General features: G+C 43.8%; 1 protein-coding gene across 1 annotated transcript; it reads right to left on the reverse strand.

Moving 5' to 3' along the window:
* Positions 1 to 1,840: 1,840 nt before the first annotated feature.
* On the reverse strand, positions 1,841 to 20,079 carry wdr75 (WD repeat domain 75). Its single transcript, XM_084452062.1, has 21 exons — positions 19,993 to 20,079; positions 19,423 to 19,552; positions 19,237 to 19,302; positions 19,044 to 19,143; positions 18,537 to 18,661; positions 16,902 to 16,972; positions 15,958 to 16,074; positions 15,760 to 15,848; positions 15,439 to 15,597; positions 14,882 to 14,941; positions 14,556 to 14,671; positions 12,700 to 12,872; positions 9,780 to 9,931; positions 8,582 to 8,762; positions 7,382 to 7,476; positions 6,719 to 6,814; positions 6,205 to 6,374; positions 5,145 to 5,204; positions 4,910 to 5,056; positions 4,453 to 4,544; positions 1,841 to 2,259 (listed from the first exon to the last, which is right to left on the reverse strand). The coding sequence occupies exons 1-21, from the start codon at positions 20,076 to 20,078 to the stop codon at positions 2,040 to 2,042; spliced, it is 2,505 nt and encodes an 834-aa protein (XP_084308188.1). The 5' UTR covers position 20,079; the 3' UTR covers positions 1,841 to 2,039.
* Between the last annotated feature and the right edge of the window lie 1,497 nt (positions 20,080 to 21,576).

The raw sequence follows: 21,576 nt of genomic DNA on the forward strand, positions 1-21,576 counted from the left end.
TTTTTTTTTTTTTACTTGAAAGTACCAATGAAGCTTTCTAGCACAAAGGGCTGAGTAAAGATGGACCTTGACCAGAACACCTCCGTATGACTGAGGGAAGTGGAAAAACACTGAAGCAGAAGTCACGTTTTGTTATTCAACACGAGACTTGTACAACAAAACGTGCCCCCATTCCTCAAGAATACTTAGTAAGGACTTCTCCTTTACTCACAGAATAATGATCTGAGTGACAGTCATGCCCAGATCAGATCATGCCGACCTGGTGTGCTTCAGTGCAAACTGTTTCCACAACGTTCCAGAGTACAGTACCAACAAAAGGTGGATATGGGCCAACATCTGGAAGAAGCCCGACATCTCCATTAAGGGTCTCTCATAGGCTGAGACACCTGGTGCTCCTGGTCAATTAACCAAGCTCCGCCTCGTTTTCACTAATTGCTGCCTTGACACAGGGACACTTGGTGTAGTGTGACAGGGACACTTGGTGTAGTGTGACACAGGGACACTTGGTGTAGTGTGACAACGGCCTCAGACTGCTGACTGTCTCTATGAAGCCTGTTTACTCACCCTCTGGTTCTCATGTGTGGCCATTGTTGTTTTTTTACTCTATTGCTATATTTCCATCTATGTAAGCTCTATTATTGTTGCTCTAAAGCCGTCACAACCATGCATATTCCCGTTTATGTCCTTCCATTATTACATTTTCGAAAATGTATTAATTTTCCATTAATACATTTTCTTGATATTCCATCAAATCAATCAAAGCTTTATTTGTATAGCGCATTTCATACCCAGAGGCAACACAATGCGCTTTATAGAGAACACCCCTACATATTCCAGAGGGAAGCAAAAAAAAAAACAGTATCAGCCGGGGGCCAGATAAGTGAGCTGTAAAAAATTCTTCCCTGACCCCTTTCAACAAGGCGACCGAGCAAGCTCCTGGAGTATGTTTGTCTACCGGCTAAAAACATTTATAAAGCAATACATTACCTTAAATGACATTTTCAGAGTAAGAGAGGCTAAAAACATCATAGGAGAGACATGGCAAACACTGGTGTATGTCTGTGTGTGCGTGAATGTGCCTGGGCCCAGATAGAGACAGGGGTACCCAAGCTCAATATTTTGACTACTTTCAGCAAACACTGATCTTTTTAGAATATTTTGTAAATGTCCCTAAAAGTGACCTAAAACACCTTAGATATCTCCATCTATAATCATATACTTGTTACAGCTACAGGTGCACCCGTTTCATGTTTCCTGTAAAGTTCACACAGGGTTGTTTGAACTTTAAAGACCTAATTCTCAAAGGGCTGATGGACCTTGGCCAGGACACCTCAGCATGACTAAGGAGGGAAGTGAACGCACATTTTGTTATTCAACACAAGACAAAACGTGACCCATCCCTCAAGAATACTTCGTAAAGACTTCCTCTCCCTTTCTCACAGAATAATGATCCGAGTACAATCAGGCCCAGATCAGATCATGCCGACCTAATAAGAGTGCTTCAGCGCAAACTCAGTTTCCACTACATTGCACAATGCACAGCACCACTAAAGATGGTGGATATGGGCCAACATCTGAGGGTCCCTACCTGATATCTCCGTTAAGTATCGAAGTCTCATCGTGCCTCTAAGCAAATAAATTCAACGAGGATCAACTACAGTATCTGCATATCAATATAGGCTACACATCCGGGACCCTTCTGGGCATTTAAGTGACAAAAGAACTAGAAGTTAGAATTGTAGTGAGGTTCTATGTAGCAACTCTAAACAAATTCACTTTTCAAAAATCACATAGGTGTTGGTCAGAAGCCAAAAAATATCTAAACATATTTAAATGTCAGTTTTATTATTATTTTTTGCAAAAAATTTAACCGTCTCCTAATCTTCAACAATAAGCGGACAGCATGTTCCAAACCAGACATCCATTAACTGACTAAAAAAACAGACATCCATGAACTAGAAATGTGACATAAGAAAAATATAACATGACTGCAGAAGCAGATCATGAGTGTGTGCGTTCGTCCATGCATGCACCCTTGACTAGGAGTCCAGCAGACTGCTGACCCAGCTGTGGTCCAGTTTTTTCACTCTCCTCAGTTCCCTCTCGTGGGCTTTGTTGAAACCCGGTGCTCCTGGTTCATTAACGTGTGGCTTCGCCACAATGTCCTGCCTTGACACGGGGACACTTCCCTCGTCCGAGTCGTCTTCCTCTTCTTCTTTCTCACTCTCCATTTCCTCTTCGGCTGCTTTGTTTTCCTCCCTTGTGCCATGAAAACAAACAAATTAGGTTAGGGACTGAGCATGACAAGGCAATAATGAACATTTACCAGGGACATTTTTTATTTTATTTTTGTCTTAACCAAGAACAATGCAGTACTACAGCTAGGTGGGAAAATATTAACCTACTACTGTACCCCGTCAGGTAGCTGGAAGTGACCTTTAGTCAATTTATGAGCAAATTAAATGAGCTAAACTATGTGCATCAAGAGAGAGACAAGTTTGTGGCAGGACAATAATGAGGTACATTACCACAACCAGCGTATTGTCCTGTTGCCAGCTGAGTTAAAGTATGACCCAGTGTGAAAGTGGACTCTGGAAGGGACGTGGACTAGGGCAGCAGACCATTGCTTGATTTAGCTGCAAGCCAGGGGAACGGGGATCGGTCGCAAACTTTAAATGTCTCCGAGACCCTGTTTAGACTTTTTAAAATGCATTTTGGACGCTCAGATCACAAGTGGACAGCGAGACACATCATCGTTTACACCTGTGTCTATCATGCGTCTCCAAATGTGTCCAGCTGACCACTTGTGTTCGTATATAGTAACCATAGTAACTCAACTCACTCCTGCCGTGTCACACAGCTGTTCCATGTAAACAAATCAATAATCACTCGGTTTGAGCAGACTGACATGCACTTCGAGCAGATTGAAAAAAGTGTGCATGAAAGCCTGGACTATTTCAACTGTTTCGATTAATAGGACAAGTCATTTGGATTGATAGGACAAGTCATTTGGATTGATAGGACAAGTCTTTTGGATTGATAGGACAAGTCATTTGCGACTTGAAAAAGAGAGCAGGGTAAGGCGAAAAAGGAGAAAAATCATCCTGCATTGATGACGTGTTTTCCTGTTACGTTTTTGTCAGGGACGCATCACAACGCATTAGCGTTTAGACTACTTAAGATATGTGGTCAAATGTGTCCCAGACCACCTCGGCAAGTGGTTTGAGGAAATGTTTCACAAAACGTTTTGGTGGCCATTTACACTTGTATGAAGCGCTGTCCACTTTGAATATGATTGTCTAAAACCAAGTCTAAATGGGGTCTTAGATAATAAGCGCTCTGCCTCGTACATGTTATGTGCTAACTAGCTAGTAGGCCCGGGAATTGGCAGAGACCTGATTCAATACTATCACGATACTTGTACTGATTTGATATGTAGCCGTTTTTGTGGGTATTGACATTCTTTAAGTATTGTGATATGATTTCTTGCATTTTTTTTTTTTTTAATGATTTCTTGCTTCTTTTTTTTTTTTTTTATGGTAAATGGACTGCTCTTATAAATGGCCTCTCATTCACCCATTCACACACACAGCTGCCATGCAAGGTGCCAACCTGCTCATTGGGAGCAATTTGGGTTTAGCTGTCTTGCTCAAGGACACTTTGACATGTGGACAGTCGGAGCTAGGATTCGAACCGCTGACCTTTCGATCATTGAACGACCTGCTCTACTTACTGAGCTATAGACTCCCCTCATTGCATAAAAAATATTTTTTTTAATGATTTCTTGTTTTTTAATGATTTTTTGCATATTTTATAAATATAATTTCTTGATAAAAAAAAAGAAGATTTATTGTATTTGTTTTTTTATGATTTCTTGATATTTGACATGATATTTCTCAGAAAATAGATTTTTAGAAACTGCATTCTCGGTGCCCCCACCACCGCCATTACATGGATATACTGGCTCGCGCTGGATTTTAAATTTCTTCTACATGCCTCCGAACTACACCAAAGGGATCTCGGTGAGTCAAACGTCTTATAATATGTCGTAAATAAGGTCCAGGTTGTCAAAAACGAGCAGTCCTTTAACATGGACTCACAGGGCAGCCAGCAAATAGAGAAAGTAAATAAAAATGTGTTATTATTGTTGAGCGTATAGTCACTTAAACTGCATACAAAGTGCACTAATGTATTTCTTTAAGCCGAGTCACCTAGCCTAGCTAGCTGCTACCTGAACTTAGCGAAGCGTTCCATTCTAGCCAGGAGGAAATAACGAACGTATTTGTGACAAACTTTTTTTCCAATGATAATTATTGAATTATTATTTCCTATAGATGTATCTTAAATCACAAGTCACTTTAAATGAGACATACAGGATCCCATTCCTGTCCAGATGCTCTGACCGTATCAGTAGCCAACACACACGCTGGTGTTCCCCGGCCGTTGGCTCACCTGGTCTCGGCGGTGGAGATGAGGAGCGAGCGCACAAACATGGAGCACAGGAAGGAGGCGGAGGGCAGGACGTGGGCGGGGGTCTGCAGCAGCTGAGGGAGGAAGGGAGGGAGGGGAAACCACAGACCAGGGAGGGAAGGAGACAAATGGAAGTTAGGAGAGTTATAGTATGGTGGAACATCAGGCAAGTGAGATAAACAGGTTAAGCCTGCAGTATACTTGCTGTTTAGCAACGCGTAGACAAGCACATGTTTTGTGGGGCGTTATTTTCGGAGGACCTGCAGTCGACCACAGCCGACGCTCCAGAGGAACACAGATGACGCGTGGTAGCCATGCTCCAGAGGAACACAGGTGACGCGTGGTAGCCATGCGTATCATTTGGGGAGCTACAGATGATTATGAGAGCAAAACTTCAAGGCCAATTAGAGGCCAGTGACCTGCACATGCACAAACACACCTCCTTAATGGCCACAGAGCCGTGTGGGAGTTGAGTCCTCTCTGCTGCAGGGCTGTTCAGAACGTCTTGTTTGTCCTTCTCTTGCTGTCTGTGCTTCCCGAGAAGCAGGTAGAACGGTGTCACGGCGACGCTGTCGTCAATCACAAGCTGACAAAACAGTCACAGTTGGAGAAGGCTGCACATCGTTTGCAAATTTGTTTAATCATGTTGAATGTTAGAAAAGCTCAAACCGTACCTGTGAACTAGATGCCACTAGCCTATCCTGCTCTGTTTTGGTGGTGAAAGTCATTAAATCCTGAAACAGAACAAGCGTTTCAGTAGAGACAGTGGTCATGTAAGAAAGTGTTTTGTGCCTAAGGAGAAAAAAATACTACTATTTCCAAGTCTTTATTTGCTTATTACTTATGGAACTTTTCCATTCAGACACATTCCAGAATATTATATATTGTATAAAATAAAAAAATAAAAAAGATAAATAAATAAAGATAAAAAACACTTCCAAATGTTAAAAAATAAAAAAATTAAACAATTTCAAATATAAAAGTGCCTCTAAGCCTTGACTACTGGTATAGTACTCGATTTGCACAACGTAGGCTACGTCATCGCTATGAAGAGGGATGCGCCCAGTCAAAACAGTAGGCCAGTTGGAGAAATTAAGAAAATTCCATTTAGGCTACAAAAAAATCGTTGTCTTGCAGTTTTTATCTATCCCCCTTTTTAACATGCATTAATACTGATTGATTGATTGCAAGCTTTTGATCTAAGCAGCATTTTCGTTATTCCTAATGATCATGAAAAGACTATTAGAAAGAAAGTCTCTCTCCTGCTCCGTCTTCCTGCCTCACACACGCACTCGAGGACAGCCTGCTCCGAGGGGACTGAATCACAGGACCAGACTTTGTCCACCATGCTTGTTGCTACAAGTGCAACCAGTCTTTTCATGTGGTCATGTCATGTGACCCATGTGATGTTTTACTCACGGGGAAGCCTTCTCCAATTAGGCAGTAAGAAATGCAGGGAAAGTTGTGAAACCGAACATCCGCAATTCACAAGTGCGCATTTAACCGTGGATGGCGTATCGTATGGTACAATAATATAGAGAACAGTGGCATCCCTAGTAAGCATATAATTTTTTTTAAGACACAATATTCTGTTGTCAGCTATAATATATTTTGTGACTGTGCTATTGGTACTTGCAGATGGCGCAAAGTGTGTTGTAATTTGTTAAGATTAGTCCAACAATCTTCCCCCTCAGCCAAAGTTCAGGTAGTTCAGTTGTCATGTGCAACACTCACCATGTGCTGGGTCAGGAAGTAGAGCTGGGATCTGTTGAGCCACTGAGTGCGCTCCTCACAGCTGTCCAGAATGTCGTCTCGGGGGGCGAAGATGGCACGCTGCACCTTACCTGAGCACAGGGCCTTGTGGGAAAAGACCGGCCGGGGCTCCCCAGGCTTGAACACAAACACTACGGGGGTCAGGGGAAGCATAAAATGGCCATCAGAGAGAGAAATCCATCAATCTTACAGTACATGTTCTGCATCATCCATGTCAATCTACTAATCTATTAAATATAGTGTAGGGACAAACAATGTAGGATACTTTTGTTCCAGCGTACAGAAATGCAATAATGAGAGGGGTTTGACAATGTTGAGGAATCATTACATTACGTCATTTAGCAGACACAATCTAATCATCTGTGATGAAGTGTCAACGTTTGTACAGAACACCTTTATACCCTGCCTCAAAAGTGGCAGTGACATTTAAAACCAGGCCAGGTTTACAGAAGGCCTCTGTGCCAGTAGAACTCACAGTCAGCACTGCCAGCCTGACTGCTGAAGACGGCCATGTTTTCAGACAGGGGGTCAGCCAGGAGCAAGGACACGTCCATGGAGGTGCTCCACTCCACTGAGGGTGGAAGAGAGGAAGAGAGGGAGAGTCAGAGGGAGGGGGCGCAGAGGGAGGGGGCGGAAGTTAAAGAACTGATTTGTTAAAGATTAAATATTGCTCTTTCTTGCTGTTAAATAAAGTGTATTGCTTTTGCCTATGGTTGTGTAAGTCAGGGATGAGTTATGTCTGTGTCTCTCTACGGTCTCTCTCCTGCCCTTGAAGGACTGAAGGCAGAACTTCTAGTTTTTGTTTCGTCTTCTGGAGTAACCAAAACAAGACAAGCTCATATCCTGACGTTGATTTCTTTTGTACTGTTCACAAACCAAGGTTTGGATTTTGTCTATGCATCTGACTGGGACAGCCCTGGTCAGAGAGAAACTCTGCTCTCACTGTACTCTATCTCCATGCATTTAAAATAAATTCATCAGAAATACTAATGGTCTGCACAAGTTATCCTTATTGATTATCAAGGATGGTTGGATTTATTTCTTCAATGATCTCAATATTGGATGATCGGTTTCTTCCACAAGGGGGTGAGGGGTAGAACAGGTGAGGGGTAGAGCAGGTAGAACGACGCAGCCTTACATGTGCAGGTGAGGAGGTTCCAGCAGCACAGGAGGTTCTTGGTGGTGGTCCCCAGCAGGTACTTGGAACAGCTCAGACGGCCGAAACAAAGGTCCCTGGGGGATCAGAGAGCGTTTCAGGCTTCCCCAACTTCCAAAGCCTCCCCCTGACCACGACACTGCCCCCTGACATATTTCACAAGATTAGCAGCAAATAGCTTTTCCATCTAGAGCTCAAAATAACAGGGAAGTCATCTGAAATGGCTGTCCCCCCACCCCATGAAAAATATAACATTTTTCTATGTATTTTTTTTGGTAGCTTTTGTACTTTCTGTACACCTATAGACTACACTGTATACTGTGCCTTTTTGTGCTTTATTGTACTGCCCGTTTTGTAAATTTCTGAGCCCACTGTGGCTTTTTGTGTTGTATTGTGTGCATCATTGGCTGCAACAACAAAGTTACCTTCGGGGATAAACTAACTATCCATCTAACTATCGATCCATCTATCTGCATAGCAACAGAATATTTTTGTCAAGTGCTAGTATGTCCAACAGCTGGTTATACTAGCTAAACAGACCCCATAAAAGTTTAGCTACCACTTCCAAAGCAGTAGTATAGAGTATGTGGTAAAAAAAACAGTAAACGGCAGCATCCCTACATCCCAACTTTGATCATGAATGGCTTTGATTGTTGCTCGTGTGTGAAATAATTCTTACTTGATTCAAGTATTTGCAATAGTATGATCATGGGCGCTTGTCCGTCTTTGAGCGAGTTAGTGTGTGTGTCTGAGTGAGTTAGTGTGTGTTTGAGTGAGTTAGTGTGTGTGTCTGAGTGAGTTAGTGTGTGTGTCTGAGTGAGTTAGTGTGTGTGTCTGAGTGAGTTAGTGTGTGTGTCTGAGTGAGTTAGTGTGTGTGTCTGAGTGAGTTAGTGTGTTTGAGTGAGTTAGTGTGCGTGTTTGAGTGCGTTGGTGTGCGTGTTTGAGTGCGGTGGTGTGTGTGTTTGAGTGCGTTGGTGTGTGTGTTTGAGTGCGGTGGTGTGTGTGTTTGAGTGCGGTGGTGTGTGTGTTTGAGTGCGGTGGTGTGTGTGTTTGAGTGCGTTGGTGTGTGTGTTTGAGTGCGGTGGTGTGTGTGTTTGAGTGCGGTGGTGTGTGTTTGAGTGCGTTGGTGTGTGTGTTTGAGTGCGGTGGTGTGTGTGTTTGAGTGCGTTGGTGTGTTCTCACCTGATGGCGCCCGGGGGCTGGGACAGCGTGGTCAGCAGCTCCCAGGAGACTGGACTCCACACCGCCACCACCTCCTGGAAGCCCACCGCCAGCAAGGAGCCGTCCGCAGAGAAGCAGCAACACTGAGACGTTAGGTGGTGGTACCCGCCCACAAAGTCACATGACCAGGATGTGCCCTCTTCTGGTGAGGAGAGTGAGGGGGGAAACATTTATAGAGCCATTTCCCTCAACGATGGGGGCCACAGCCCTGGGCAGTGTAAGCTAAGGTAAGGTAAAGTATGTCTGTAACACGATGCGCTGACATTTACAGCTGGAAATACACCAAACCTACAGTGCTCCTGACCAAAGTGTGCCTGAGCCAGAAGCCCCCTCCGCCCCCCTCCCCTCCCCCTCCGCCCAGCAAGGATAGAACAAATATCCCAGTAAGCTGCCGTTAGCACCGGCTTTATCGGGTTTGGGTTTACATAATGGCCGAGGACCGCATCCTGTATCTAGCCTACTTGTGAATAAACCTTCCTCTCAATGGCTTGTCTTCTGTTGTGATTGTAAATCAACATAAGCACTTCATGTCTAGCCTGATCTTCATTTGCATTAGGCTAGAACTGCCCTCTGCTGTCTGGCCAGGCCAAGCCATTGCCCAATCCAAAGACCAATGTGCACTGGCCAATGACTTATGATAAATGTTGTTTTTAGCTTGTTTTGGGTCCTATGCTTGTTTTTTGTTTTGTATTATGTCACAGTGCAATAGGTGTGTGAAAACAAATGTTAACACCATAGTGCTCTCGAGGGGTAAGTGGATGCAAATTATTCTTGTTCTGGTAACAACCAAGTTGTCCTAATACATCCACTGACCCTTGGTGCGCACCCAACCAAGGTCTGCTATGGAAGACCTCCACCGTACTCAACCAAGGTCTGCTATGGAAGACCTCCACCGTACCCAACCAAGGTCTGCTATGGAAGACCTCCAACGTACCCAACCAAGGTCTGCTATGGAAGACCTCCACCGTACCCAACCAAGGTCTGCTATGGAAGACCTCCACCGTACCCAACCAAGGTCTGCTATGGAAGACCTCCACCGTACCCAACCAAGGTCTGTAATGGAAGACCTCCACCGGGCGCCCACCCCCAGCAGTCTCCTTCAGTCCAGTCTCACTGGTCAACCACAAAGACCTGCAGAGACTCGGTGAGACTGACTTACCCTTTGTGTCCGACTGGTCCGCCAGCAGCCAGGCTTTGAAGTGGCCGTCTTGGCTGGAGGTCACTAGCATGGTGGTCTCTGGCGAGGGGCAGAAGCACATGGCTGTAATCCTGTCCTCGTGGGGGGCAGAGACGGTAGTGCTCAGCACAAAACTAAGACGGGGGAGGAACAAGAGGAACAAGGAAGAAAATAAGCTGCAGATACAGTCATGGAACAGGTTTAGTGACATTATGAGAAGACAGGATTGTTTCTTAGGTTGCGATCACACCAGAAATTCCAAACCAAGGACCAGACCAAATGAGTGAAGTTGCAACACTGTTGCAGTTTTTTTGGGTCTGGTTCGCGTTCACAAGGTCATTTGTGTAATCGAACCAACACATGTAAACAAGTGTCACGTGGTCGTACAGGTTGCTCATCTATTGGCTAGAAAAATTACGACGGAAAATCTATCATTAACCGCATGTCAGTCCCCTACTGTAGGCTATATTGGAATCCATTTACCCCGCACCAACAAACGTGTCCACAGCCAAATCAGAATTTTCTATAGGGTCCATAGTGATGCACTAATAGCCAAATATTTGCGCTACTCACCAGATTATGTCCGCATTGTAATACAAATATAACGCCCCTTTCAATTGAGAGGATGACAATTCTATCTGTCCTGGGATGTGCATAAAGAAGGCCGTAGGCTATTGATTTCGAGAAAGTGCCCTCCCCAAACAACTGTAACGTGGATGGTTAATTATGGTTTTGAAGAGCGATTTTACGGATAAGGAACTTTCAATCAGTCTATCTATCAATTGATCTATCAGTCAGTTTTAGCGCTGTTTTTTGTGATATGTCTGTGTGTCCTGATGCTGCGCCAGGGCAAAATGAAATCTCACATTTTGATTGCGGTTCAGTGTCTCTATTTCACAAAGTTTATGCACTGATTACATTGTAAAGGATTAGGCTACTCAACAAATCTGTCAAATGTCATCACGTAGGCCTAATCGACCAGAGCTTTAGGGTAACCACAGTTGTAGGCTACTCTAGTTATCCTTGTCAGTCAAAATATTGCGAATGTCTACATTTTGTTATTGAATCTCTTCAATCTTGAACTTGTTATAAAATTATTATCACATGAAAGTGATTTACAATACAGATGTCTACCATTAATCAAATAATTAAATCAGAAATTATATGAACGTTTTCTTGGCAGGAGCCTATGGGTCAATCCACGTCCCAGCAGTTGGTCCTATGGATAGTCCGATGCGCGTTCACACCAAAAGCGAACCGAAGCAAGGTCCCTTTCGAAGCGGACCGAGTCCTTGCTTTTTAGGCAAACCATGGTTCGGTTGTTTGATCCGGGGACCGAGTTCGAATACGCATTCACACCTCTCCAAACGAAGCGGAGCAAACTTTTTTGGTCCGATAGTCCGATTCCAAACGGATCAAATGTGTAGGTGTGAACACACCCTTAATATGGGGAATACACCTTTCGCAATGGCACAAAAATGTGTAGTAATTATATTAGTATATACTTTTGGGTGTGAAACGTGTCCAACCAAGTTTGTGGAGGCATACGAGTGAAAATGTAGATTTTTGGGTAGGTAGGCATTCCTCAGTTCCACTCATGATAAATATATATGTGAAAATTCACATATGGAGGGTGTCTAACTCAAATGTCCAGGCCTCACATATTGACTGCATGGGCACACAAAAAATTGCAGAAGGATAATGGAATAATGCTCTGCTTGCACTGGTGTGACCAATGAAAAATTTCAGTGGCACTGGACAGAGAAATGTGACCAATTTAGTCACTCTGGAGTGCTGCAGGAGCACAAACGCCTTGAAACGCAGGGGAGGAAATGTTGTTTATGTCCCTGGCTGAGCTGTCATTTGCTTGCATGGCTTCTTCTACCACTAATATGCCGATGACACGCTGCAATTCCTGTCATTTCCATCCTGACACACAAGTGGAGACACGCAGAGCTGGGTGCTCGGCTGAGATCTGGGAGTGGATGGCGACACACCGTCGAGCTCAACCTGGACAAGACTGAGCTGTGTCCTCCTGGGGAAGGGCAGCCTACACCGGGACCTGGCCGTCGCACAGTGATGACCCGGTGGTGACGCCAGCGGCGTCTGGTGGGTCCTGGTACTGGGTGAGCCAGAACGCAGCGCGCATGCGAGATGCTGTCCGCACACGCTTTCAAAGCAGGCCTTGGCGGGAGCTTTCTGGGCACCAGAAGGGCCGGTGGCCTTTTTGTATTTGCTTCCACCCTCGCTCTCCCATATTGGGTCTGTTCTCAGACCCTCTGACTTAAAATGCACGACCACCTCTCATAAACACAGCTCCAGCCAGCTACACCACCCAAAAGCTAGCGATTTGATGGCGCCGGTATACTGAGAAGTAAGTTTAACCAATACAACTCAGTTACACTCACCCCCCTAAACTCACTCCACACACAATAGCGACCCCTGCTGGTCAAGCTGAGCGCAACTGTGCGTCCATTGTGTATTGCACTTAGTCAACAGCAAAGTTGTGTTCACATGAAGGATTCTAGCTCATTAGAATGCTTGCTAAATAAGTTAAAATGCATACTAATACCAATTATTAAAGCTGTTAAGCTGTTAAGGCATTCGAGCAAGTCATTCAGAGCAGCAAACATCAGAATATATTTGATCTCACTGAGATAAAGTTGTCTAATGGGATAGAATCCTGCACGTGAACACAGTAGCTGTTGATCAAGTGTAATAATGCACCTTTTCCTATTCAGAGACCTGACAGCGTTTCATGTAGTGACTGGAGTAGGGGGCAGCTCAGGGGTATGATTAGCTAATTAGCATTTTTTGGGCAATATTGATCACTTGACTCCTCGCGACGACATCGTATGAATAAGAAAACGTGCAAGCGGTCGGTTGCAGTTCCCAAACGTACCTCTGAGTTTGCTCGTCATACACCCAGAGTTTCAGATTGATCTCTAGCTCCGCTCCTTGTCTCCTCTCCTCCACCGTAGCCAGCCAGTCGCCGCGGGCGTCGAACGCGGCTTTGACCACCACGAACTGGTGCAGCCCCGCCTCGTGAATATACTCCTGCTGGACGATATCCAGCTGCGGAGAGAACGCGAAGCAGAACGTGTCATAATGGGCAGATCATTCCAATGATATGATGAATATTCTAAATGGTCTTTGACTTCATCTGTGGAAAAGGCAGGTAGATAGAGAAGACTTTCCAGTAGCGCAAAGACAGAGCAGATCTACAGAATAAGAACAAGGATCAAGAGCTCATAAATACATACAGACATACATAAACATATCTCACACAGTGCACACAATCAATGGCAGCGGACACGTGGATAATACAGTAATAACTATAAAAACGACAATAAAAGCTAGAAATTGCCAACTATAAAATGATAAAAGGGAGGACATTGGGGTCGGGGGGCTTCAAGCGCCGTTATGTCTGATGGCTGCTGGCACAAAGGAACGCCACCGACCAGTCCCACATAGGGACGCCACCGACCAGTCCCACATAGGGACGCCACCGACCAGTCCCACATAGGGACGCCACCGACCAGTCCCACATAGGGACGCCACCGACCAGTCCCACATAGGGACGCACCGATATGAACATTTGGGCCGATACTAGGGATGGGCATCAATGATCGAAGATCGATAATTGATTGCTAATGATTTTGGTCGATCACAAAAAAATGTGCTCGATAATCATTAATAAATTCTGTGGAAATTAGTTTGTCTACGTTCTGTGTGAGAAATGTATTTGTTGAATTAGTAGGCTACGCGATGACACAACAGGTTCCAAAAGTAACGGTATATGCATATTAATATTTAGCCAGTCGAGCAGTAGCAGAACAGCCTAGACATGTTGAAGACGAAGCGGGCAAAACGAAGTTTGGCGTGGGATAATTTTTATATTTAACAGGCGACACGGCTTAGAGGATTGTTATTGGACTGAAGTGTCTAGTTTGAATGCCGTTTTGAGTGCAATCGCGTCAGCATGCGTGGACAGCCTAATGAAGGCTAACGTTATCACAACACAAGAAATAAAGCTATTTTTAAGGAAACATGCTTTATTAGTTATTTCTGCCTTAGACGTTGTTTTAATGAAAAAAAAAGCTTATCAATTATTCGATAGTTGATTGTTAATTCTTTCAATTATCGAAAAATAAATTTTGATCGTTTGCCCATCCCTAGCCGATACCGATAACAGATATTAACATTGCTGTCATGGCTGATAACCGATATTTACAGATGTCGATATGTTCTGTATAAAAACAAGTTTCTATCATAATCAAATGTTATACATACTGAAAAACACATGGAAACACTGTCTCTATTTCCAAAACATTCGGAGAAGCTGAAAAAAAATCTTTGATTTACAGCATTGTTTCCTCTCAAAAACAGCAGCAAGACAGAAATGATTGGCTGTTCACATCGGCCCTGTTTTGCACATCGGACCGATATCGATATATTAAAAGATGACTAACATCGGCCGATACCGATATGATTGCCGATATATCATTTATCACTCGTCCTACATTAGAGAGGACCTGTGGCTGAACGTGCTCCCTAGGGGTTGTCCAGGAGGGACTTCAGTCTGACCCTCATCCTCCTCTTCATCACCGCGTCAGTCACACACAAGCCTGCTACAACATGACGAGGGCAATATCCTCCTCTTCATCACCACGTTGGTCACACACAAGTCTGCTACAACATGACGAGGGCAATGAGGGATAGATTTTCTGACAGCAGGCCAATACGGAAAACGCTTACATTGTAGAGTTGCTTGTCTCTCTGGAGAGAGTAGAACTGCAGGTGTCCTGGTTTGCCGTTAAGCACCAACGCTTTGGTGCACGGGTCGATCATCAGGTCTGTCCAGACGGCCTCATCTGGACGAGGGGGGGAAGAAGGGATCTCTCTAAACATGTGCTGACTGACCACACAATAAGCGTGTTCCAAGTACACACGTTCTGCAAAGGTCCACGATCATGAGATACGGTAACTGGACATACGATAGCATCGTATGACAAAACATTTAATGACAAAACATTTCTGCAGGTGTAGTGGACACCCGTGTGCATAAGAGAAGCAGTACTTACCTTTGACTAGACCCTGAATGACTGCTGACACTTTAACACAGCTCTGGATGATTAAAATCTCTTTAGAGGGACGTACAAGAAAGATGCAGGGGAAAATAAAAGAATAATGGTTAGATCCATGTTCAATAGAAGGGTTCTTTACAATCATGTCAACTAAGCCATATGTTTTTTTTGTACAAAGGAAGATGTACTTGGCGATGGGATAAATTAACTGTGGAGCAATTCATTGGTACATGTGTGACTGTCAAGGCACGGACAAACAAACGTACAGGGGTCAATGGGGTCAACAGCCCCCGCCCTCAATTTCATCAGGTGAGAGACAGTAACTAATTGACTTGTGTGTTGAGAGAGACAGTCATTTCTTATTAACGTAAATGGCCGTACACCCGCCTCTCACCAAACCATCAAATCTAAAATAACTGTAACCATTATATAACTTCACCTGTTATAAAACATCATGTGAGAACGTGCAAATGAAAATGCTTTTTCCCCAGTTAATGGATGTTAATAACAGATCCTTATTAGATCTGGTGCACGCTGGCCTTAGCGGTCCTCACTGTTGTCTGAGTGGGAGGTGCAGAAGAGCGCCCCGTCCGGAGACACCATGATGTGTGTGATGGCGGCGCCGAGGCGCGGCAGGAAGTCTTTCTGGTTCTCCTGGGTGTACCGCCACTGGACCAGCACAGACTCGCTCCCTCCGCTGAGCAGGTTAGTACCTGGAACAAAACCCAACCAAAGCAGAATTAATGAAGATTAGCGAACATAGCTGCATCTCAGTTGCCTCTTTATCGCAGTGTACCAGCTTTAAGAACAATTGGTATTAGTTTGGTATAGAAAATAAAAGGTATTAGTTTGGTACTGAAACAAGGTCGCAGAACCTTCAGGGGTGAAACACAGCGAGTTCACGGCACTGTGGTGCCAGTGTAGAGTAGTAAACGTGTACTCCTTCTTGTGGTTGAAGTTTCTCCTGGAGTCAAAGAAAGGACAAAGTAGTATGAATGAGTAGGAATCAAGGAAGAAAGAAGAACCATGATGATGAATCAGCCAAGGTTTATATGGCCATGTATTAAACTCACCACAGGCGAATCTTGCCATCCTCATGACCAGTTGCAATGCAGTCCTCTTTAGGGTGACAAGAGATGCAGGTGAAAGCATTCTTAGCCCCCTTCTTACTGGCTGCAGTCATGGGAAACCTGTGTTTAAAAAAGAAAAAAGAAAACAATGTGGTTTCTCTATGAGCAGACGATGTAGTATTCATTTCTTATGTTTTTTTGTTTTTTATAACTCTGACCTTAATATGCTCTGTATGATGCCGTTATATTATTTACTTTTATCTTGTCATTTTAGAATGCCTTTTTATAACATCGTTATACGTTTACATTTGTTGTTGATGGATAGGCACTGTCCCTTTTCAAATAAACTGACATTGAAATTGAGTAAGCAAAAATAACTAAGTGGGGAACACTTAGCAAAGGGTTATTTGCCCGTTATGTTTTCGTTTAAGCAACGCTGCTAGGCTGAACGTTTCCATGGTAGCACACCGGCAGCCAGCAGGGGCGCCAGACTGGGATTTGCACTCGATTTCAAGTCACATGGTTGCTGAAGATGACCATGCCGGTCAGTGAGGACAGAGGGAGGAGTTTAACACAACAACGAAATGCACATCGTAATGATGGTGCATACAAAACAGGATACACTTTCTAACCAATATCAGCTAGAGCTTGTTATTGCTTCAGATAATGGATGTGGCCGTCTGTCATTGGTTGGAAATGTATTCTAATTGGCTTTTCATAATTTTCCCTCCAGAAGTCTTTTCAGCAGAGCTTATGTTGCAGCCCAATTGAAAACTAGTTCATAACCACAGCCAATAATCAGGCAACAGGGCTGCGCAAAACAGACTTACAGACAGAACATAAATTGGAACCTGAAATCACCTTCCCTTTTACAATAAAACGGGTTTCATGATTTTAATGAATGAGTGTGCCACTGTAGTGAATCAAAGTAGCATTAACCCGCTTACCTGTAAGATTTCTGCTTCTTGAAGAAATACACTTCAAGTTGTAATCCTTTTACAGAAGCTATGTATTCACCCTGTGAGAACGAGCACAATATAAACATTGCAAAGTTAGCCTTTTGTTTGTATGGGAACCAACCATAGCCTCTCAACTCCACATGACAGTAGGGATCCGAGAGGAGTGGAGGTACAGTTAACAAGAAGCACTTAACACTGACATGAGATAAGAGCAAAATCACATGATGGCTCTAATCATAGTCCAGTAATGTTCATATTTGTTTGGGTGCTCTTGGACAAAGGGAACTTAAGTTACCAAACAGACAAGGATAAATCCAGGCACTCCAAATAGTAAAAAATTTGGAAAAGGATATATTAAAAAGCCTTTATTAAATCATGGCTGCTCAAAAATGTAAAAAGCCAACATGTTTCGCTCAACACAGGACCTTCTTCAGGGCTAACAGGCAAAGACTGACACATATTGTTATTTTGGTCATGATTTGAAATGGTGATTTAATACGGGGTTTAAGTTCAGATGATCAGCTTTTTGAAGGTATTTTCCATCCATATCAGGTAAACTGTTCAGAAATGACATCCCTTCATGTACACAGTCCCCCCATTTTAATGTTCTAAAGTATTTGGACAGTTTAAATTATGTACTGTACAACAGCCATGTTTCATAGTCAGGTGGTTCTATACTTTTATCTTTCAGGCCATGTAGGAGCCCTGTAAGAGGCTTTATTTGCTGCCTAAAGAGAAAAACTCTCAATATCAATTTATGCCAATCCCACTTTAGATCACTGGTCTACCCTGGGCCATGCTACTACTCTCAAGAATTTGGACTATCAATTGAAATTGGGTTTTCAATCCCACCTCAAAATCTTTTTGTTTATTTATTTTAACTTTTTTTTGTACTGATAACTCTAGTATTTGGCTTAATTAAAGTTTTCCTAATTTTTTGCTTTAGGTTGAATTACGTCCAGGTTATCAGTACTTTTATGACGAGGATGACAGACTAGCTTCCATCCCCCTTCTAAACCCTCACCTCACTCCTCATCTACCCCACCGATGCATCAAGCTGCTGCCTTTCAGTATTATGTCATAGTCTCTCTGATCAATAAATATGGAAATGGTTTGCTTGGGCGGAACGGCCGAGTATGTGGCAGGTTGAAGTTGCTGAAGTTAAACTATGGGTGTGATGTTTATGCTGTCCTGTGCATAGAAGAGTCATTGAAGTTAGGTATCCATCTACTCACCAGCACCATCCGGTGGACATTATGATATGACATCCTATCACAGTGAAGAAGGGGGATATGGATACCAATAACAAAGGCCTATAACCTTTAAACGGTTCACACAATATGAATGAAAATACCCTCAGATTAAAACTGACAGTCTCAATTTAACCCCAATACTAAATCTTGCAAAATGATAATCTAAATCTAAAATCTGGAGAACTATGGGGCCAAAATAACAAATTGTCACTGTCCAAATTCTTTGGAGTTAGCTGTGCGAGTTTACGCCACCAATTCCATCACAGTGAAGGGAGGAGCCTCCACAGATCAATCCTGTCATATTGCATCCGCTAAACTGTATACGGTAGGAACCGTAGGTTCACATGAGACTGAAGGAAAGTGTGCATACCCCTTTACCGAAGGATATGGCCTCAGGATTGACAGTGACATCGCTGAGCACGGCCGAGAGCTCCCGAGCATCCACTTCCTGGTCTACACAGTGAGGCAGATGCACTGCCACGAGCTGGAACATGTCTAAGCAGACAGACACAATATCCAGATCAAAGGTTAAACAAGCCCGTCTGTGATTGAGAAAAGCATTGAAGCCAAGTAGGCACAATGATTTCTGGCCATCACAGGGGGATTCTGGACAATGGGCTCATAGTGAACAGTCATGCGAAAGGTCTGTCCCACGTTCAGAAGGGGCTATAGAGCACAGTCAACCAATCATAACCTCTGAGTTCTTGGTTCAAAGTCAAGATGTTGCTTCTTCTTACACACGCTCTGCTATGACTGCATATAATGCTGGGCCTCTTCCACCATTGTATTGGTGTGGTAAGCTCCCCAAACAACCTCTGCTGTATCTTACTGTGCCTAAATCTGTTTGATAAGGTATTAACTTAAATATGGAACTTACCAGATCTTTGGTTAGCCCCTGTGGGGACAACACCAAAAATGACTCCAGCATGATTCTTTGACACATGGATTGAGTAGATGGGGTATCCAATGACATATGTCTGCAAGCAATCAGGATTAAAGGATTTCTATTATTATTACAAAAAAGTAGTGGAGAATATATGAAGGCAATCGATGTAGCCTACAGACTCTACCTTGATCAGGACCCCATCAGTGAAGTCCCACAGATTGATAGTGCCATCTTCTGAACAAGAGTATGCCTGCAGCAAGGAAAGTTATCTGTCAATTGTGCATCCCAATGAATACTGTACCAACAAAAACATTCAAAAGTTGAGTAAATGCATCCCACGACTTCAATGTGACTAACAAGCTCGACTAACCTGTAGGTGGTTTGAGGGGTTGATAACGACGCCTGTTACTAGATCTCTGTGTCCCGGTAGATTATGAACGCATTCCTCGGTGTAAGTGCTGAACACTTTCACACAATCCCCAGAGGCACACAATAATAATCTGTCAAAGCAAACAAGACGTCATTTATTAAACAAATTAACTTGTTTCTTCTTCTTATTCTCATATTCCAGCTGGCTCGTCCACGGTCGCATCATCGTGCCTCACTATCTAGTGCTGGTATTATGTCTAGCTAACTAACGTAGCTACATGTGTTGGACGTTAGCTACAGTGCGAAATGTATTTAACATCTAGCTAATTTACACAGTACAGTAGCCTACACACACGTTGTCCGAAAAGAGAGGCGGTGGGTCCGGAGGCTCGAACCACAGAACTTTGATTACTAGACAGAGAAGGCTTGCTTGCACTAACTAGCTAACGTTAGCTGTATAGGTTCCATAGCAGCAAAGCAAAGTAGATTATGTATCAAAATACTTATAAATTGCGCATTGTCATATAAAGATATTTACGTAGTTTGACAGCGAACAATTAATAATACAAACCTGGAATCATTCGTGATAACTGGTTCCCTAAAATTGATTTTACTTCCACCACGGTGAACCACGCGGATTTCTCCGTCTTCCACCATCTTTCTAACACGAACTTTCAACTTTGACCTGCGAATTCACTCTTCTTCTACGGTGGCCGGTAGGGTACAAGAAAACGGGCTGCGCTTCGCAGCGCTTTCACGATTCACGTCCAGTGTGAACCTTTATAATGTGTATGGGATGTATTGTGTGAACCCGCCGTAAGCTGCTAACGGCTGCCCCATCTGCACATACGGAACGAGCTATGCTTCAGTGGACAACAGGTCAGCATTGACTTTGACATGGCAAAAGTGTCCTTCCACCTCCTTGGCGCAGATTTTCTATGCACCCATGGACTGCTGGTGGATCTTAAAAAAAAGTGCTGTTTGATCAATGCTGCCTGTCACCTTCCCGACTTCACTCAGCCTACCTTCTCATCGTCCACTGACAAGCTCGAGGTGGAACATCACATTGCCACCACTGCCCCCCTGGGTGTATGCCCAACCCTGCGCCATCGACCCTGACAAACTCTCCATCGCCAAGGTGGAATTCTAAATCACTCACCACTCCAGCAGCCCATGGGCTTCTCACTTCCACAGCGCTACGATACCTGATCACTACCCAGTCCTGGACATCCAGGACTTTTCAGCCCACTTGGTGGGTGAGCTCATCTCCTCCAAACTGGACCTCGTCCGTGGATTCCCTCCACCCACTCAAAAACATATTACCGAACGGACCTACCGGGCCCAGGGGCCCAAGAGCTCAGGGAGCCCTTTCTTGTCGCATAGTCAAAGGGCTTAGTCATTCATGTCAATAACAAGTCACAAGAAAGAAACTATCATGATACTTTTTAAACAAGTATTTATCTGTAGTACTTTAGAGGGGCTGAGTACTCAGTGCATATGGGGCCTTCAACTGTTTTGGGCCCATAGTTGAGAAATTCTCAACTGAACTTTATTTATAGAGCGCCTTAAAAACAACCACGGCTGCATCATAAATACATAAATACAAACAGTAACAAAACAATGAAACAATAAAAACAATAAAAGACAGTAGGGCAATTAAAACAGGAGCAAAGTCTCATGCCAGGTTGAAAGCCAAGGAATAAAAATGGGTTTTAAGACTAGTTTTAAAAATGGACAGTGATGAAGCCTGTCGAATGTGCAGGGGTAGATCGTTCCATAGTTTGGGAGCAGCGACTGAAAAGGCTCTATCCCCCCTGAGCTTCTGCTTTGACCTCAGTACCTCCAGGAGCAGCTGGTCAGCTGACCGGAGGCACCGGGCAGGAGCATGAGGATGGAGCAGCTCAGAGAGGTAGGACGGGGCGAGACCATTTAAAGATTTAAAAACAAATAAAATAATCTTAAAATGAACTCTAAAGTGCACAGACAGCCAGTGGAGAAAATTGGTGTTATGTGCTCCCTCTTTCGTGTACCAGTTAAAAGACGGGCAGCAGCATTCTGAACCATCTGGAGACGTGCAAGAAAGGCCTGGCTGACTCCAATATAAAGTGTGTTACAGTAATCCAGCCGAGATGTGATGAAGGCATGGATTACTGTT

This window comes from Borostomias antarcticus, assembly GCF_949987555.1.
Source record: "Borostomias antarcticus genome assembly, chromosome: 2".
NCBI classification, from domain to species: Eukaryota; Metazoa; Chordata; class Actinopteri; order Stomiiformes; family Stomiidae; genus Borostomias; species Borostomias antarcticus.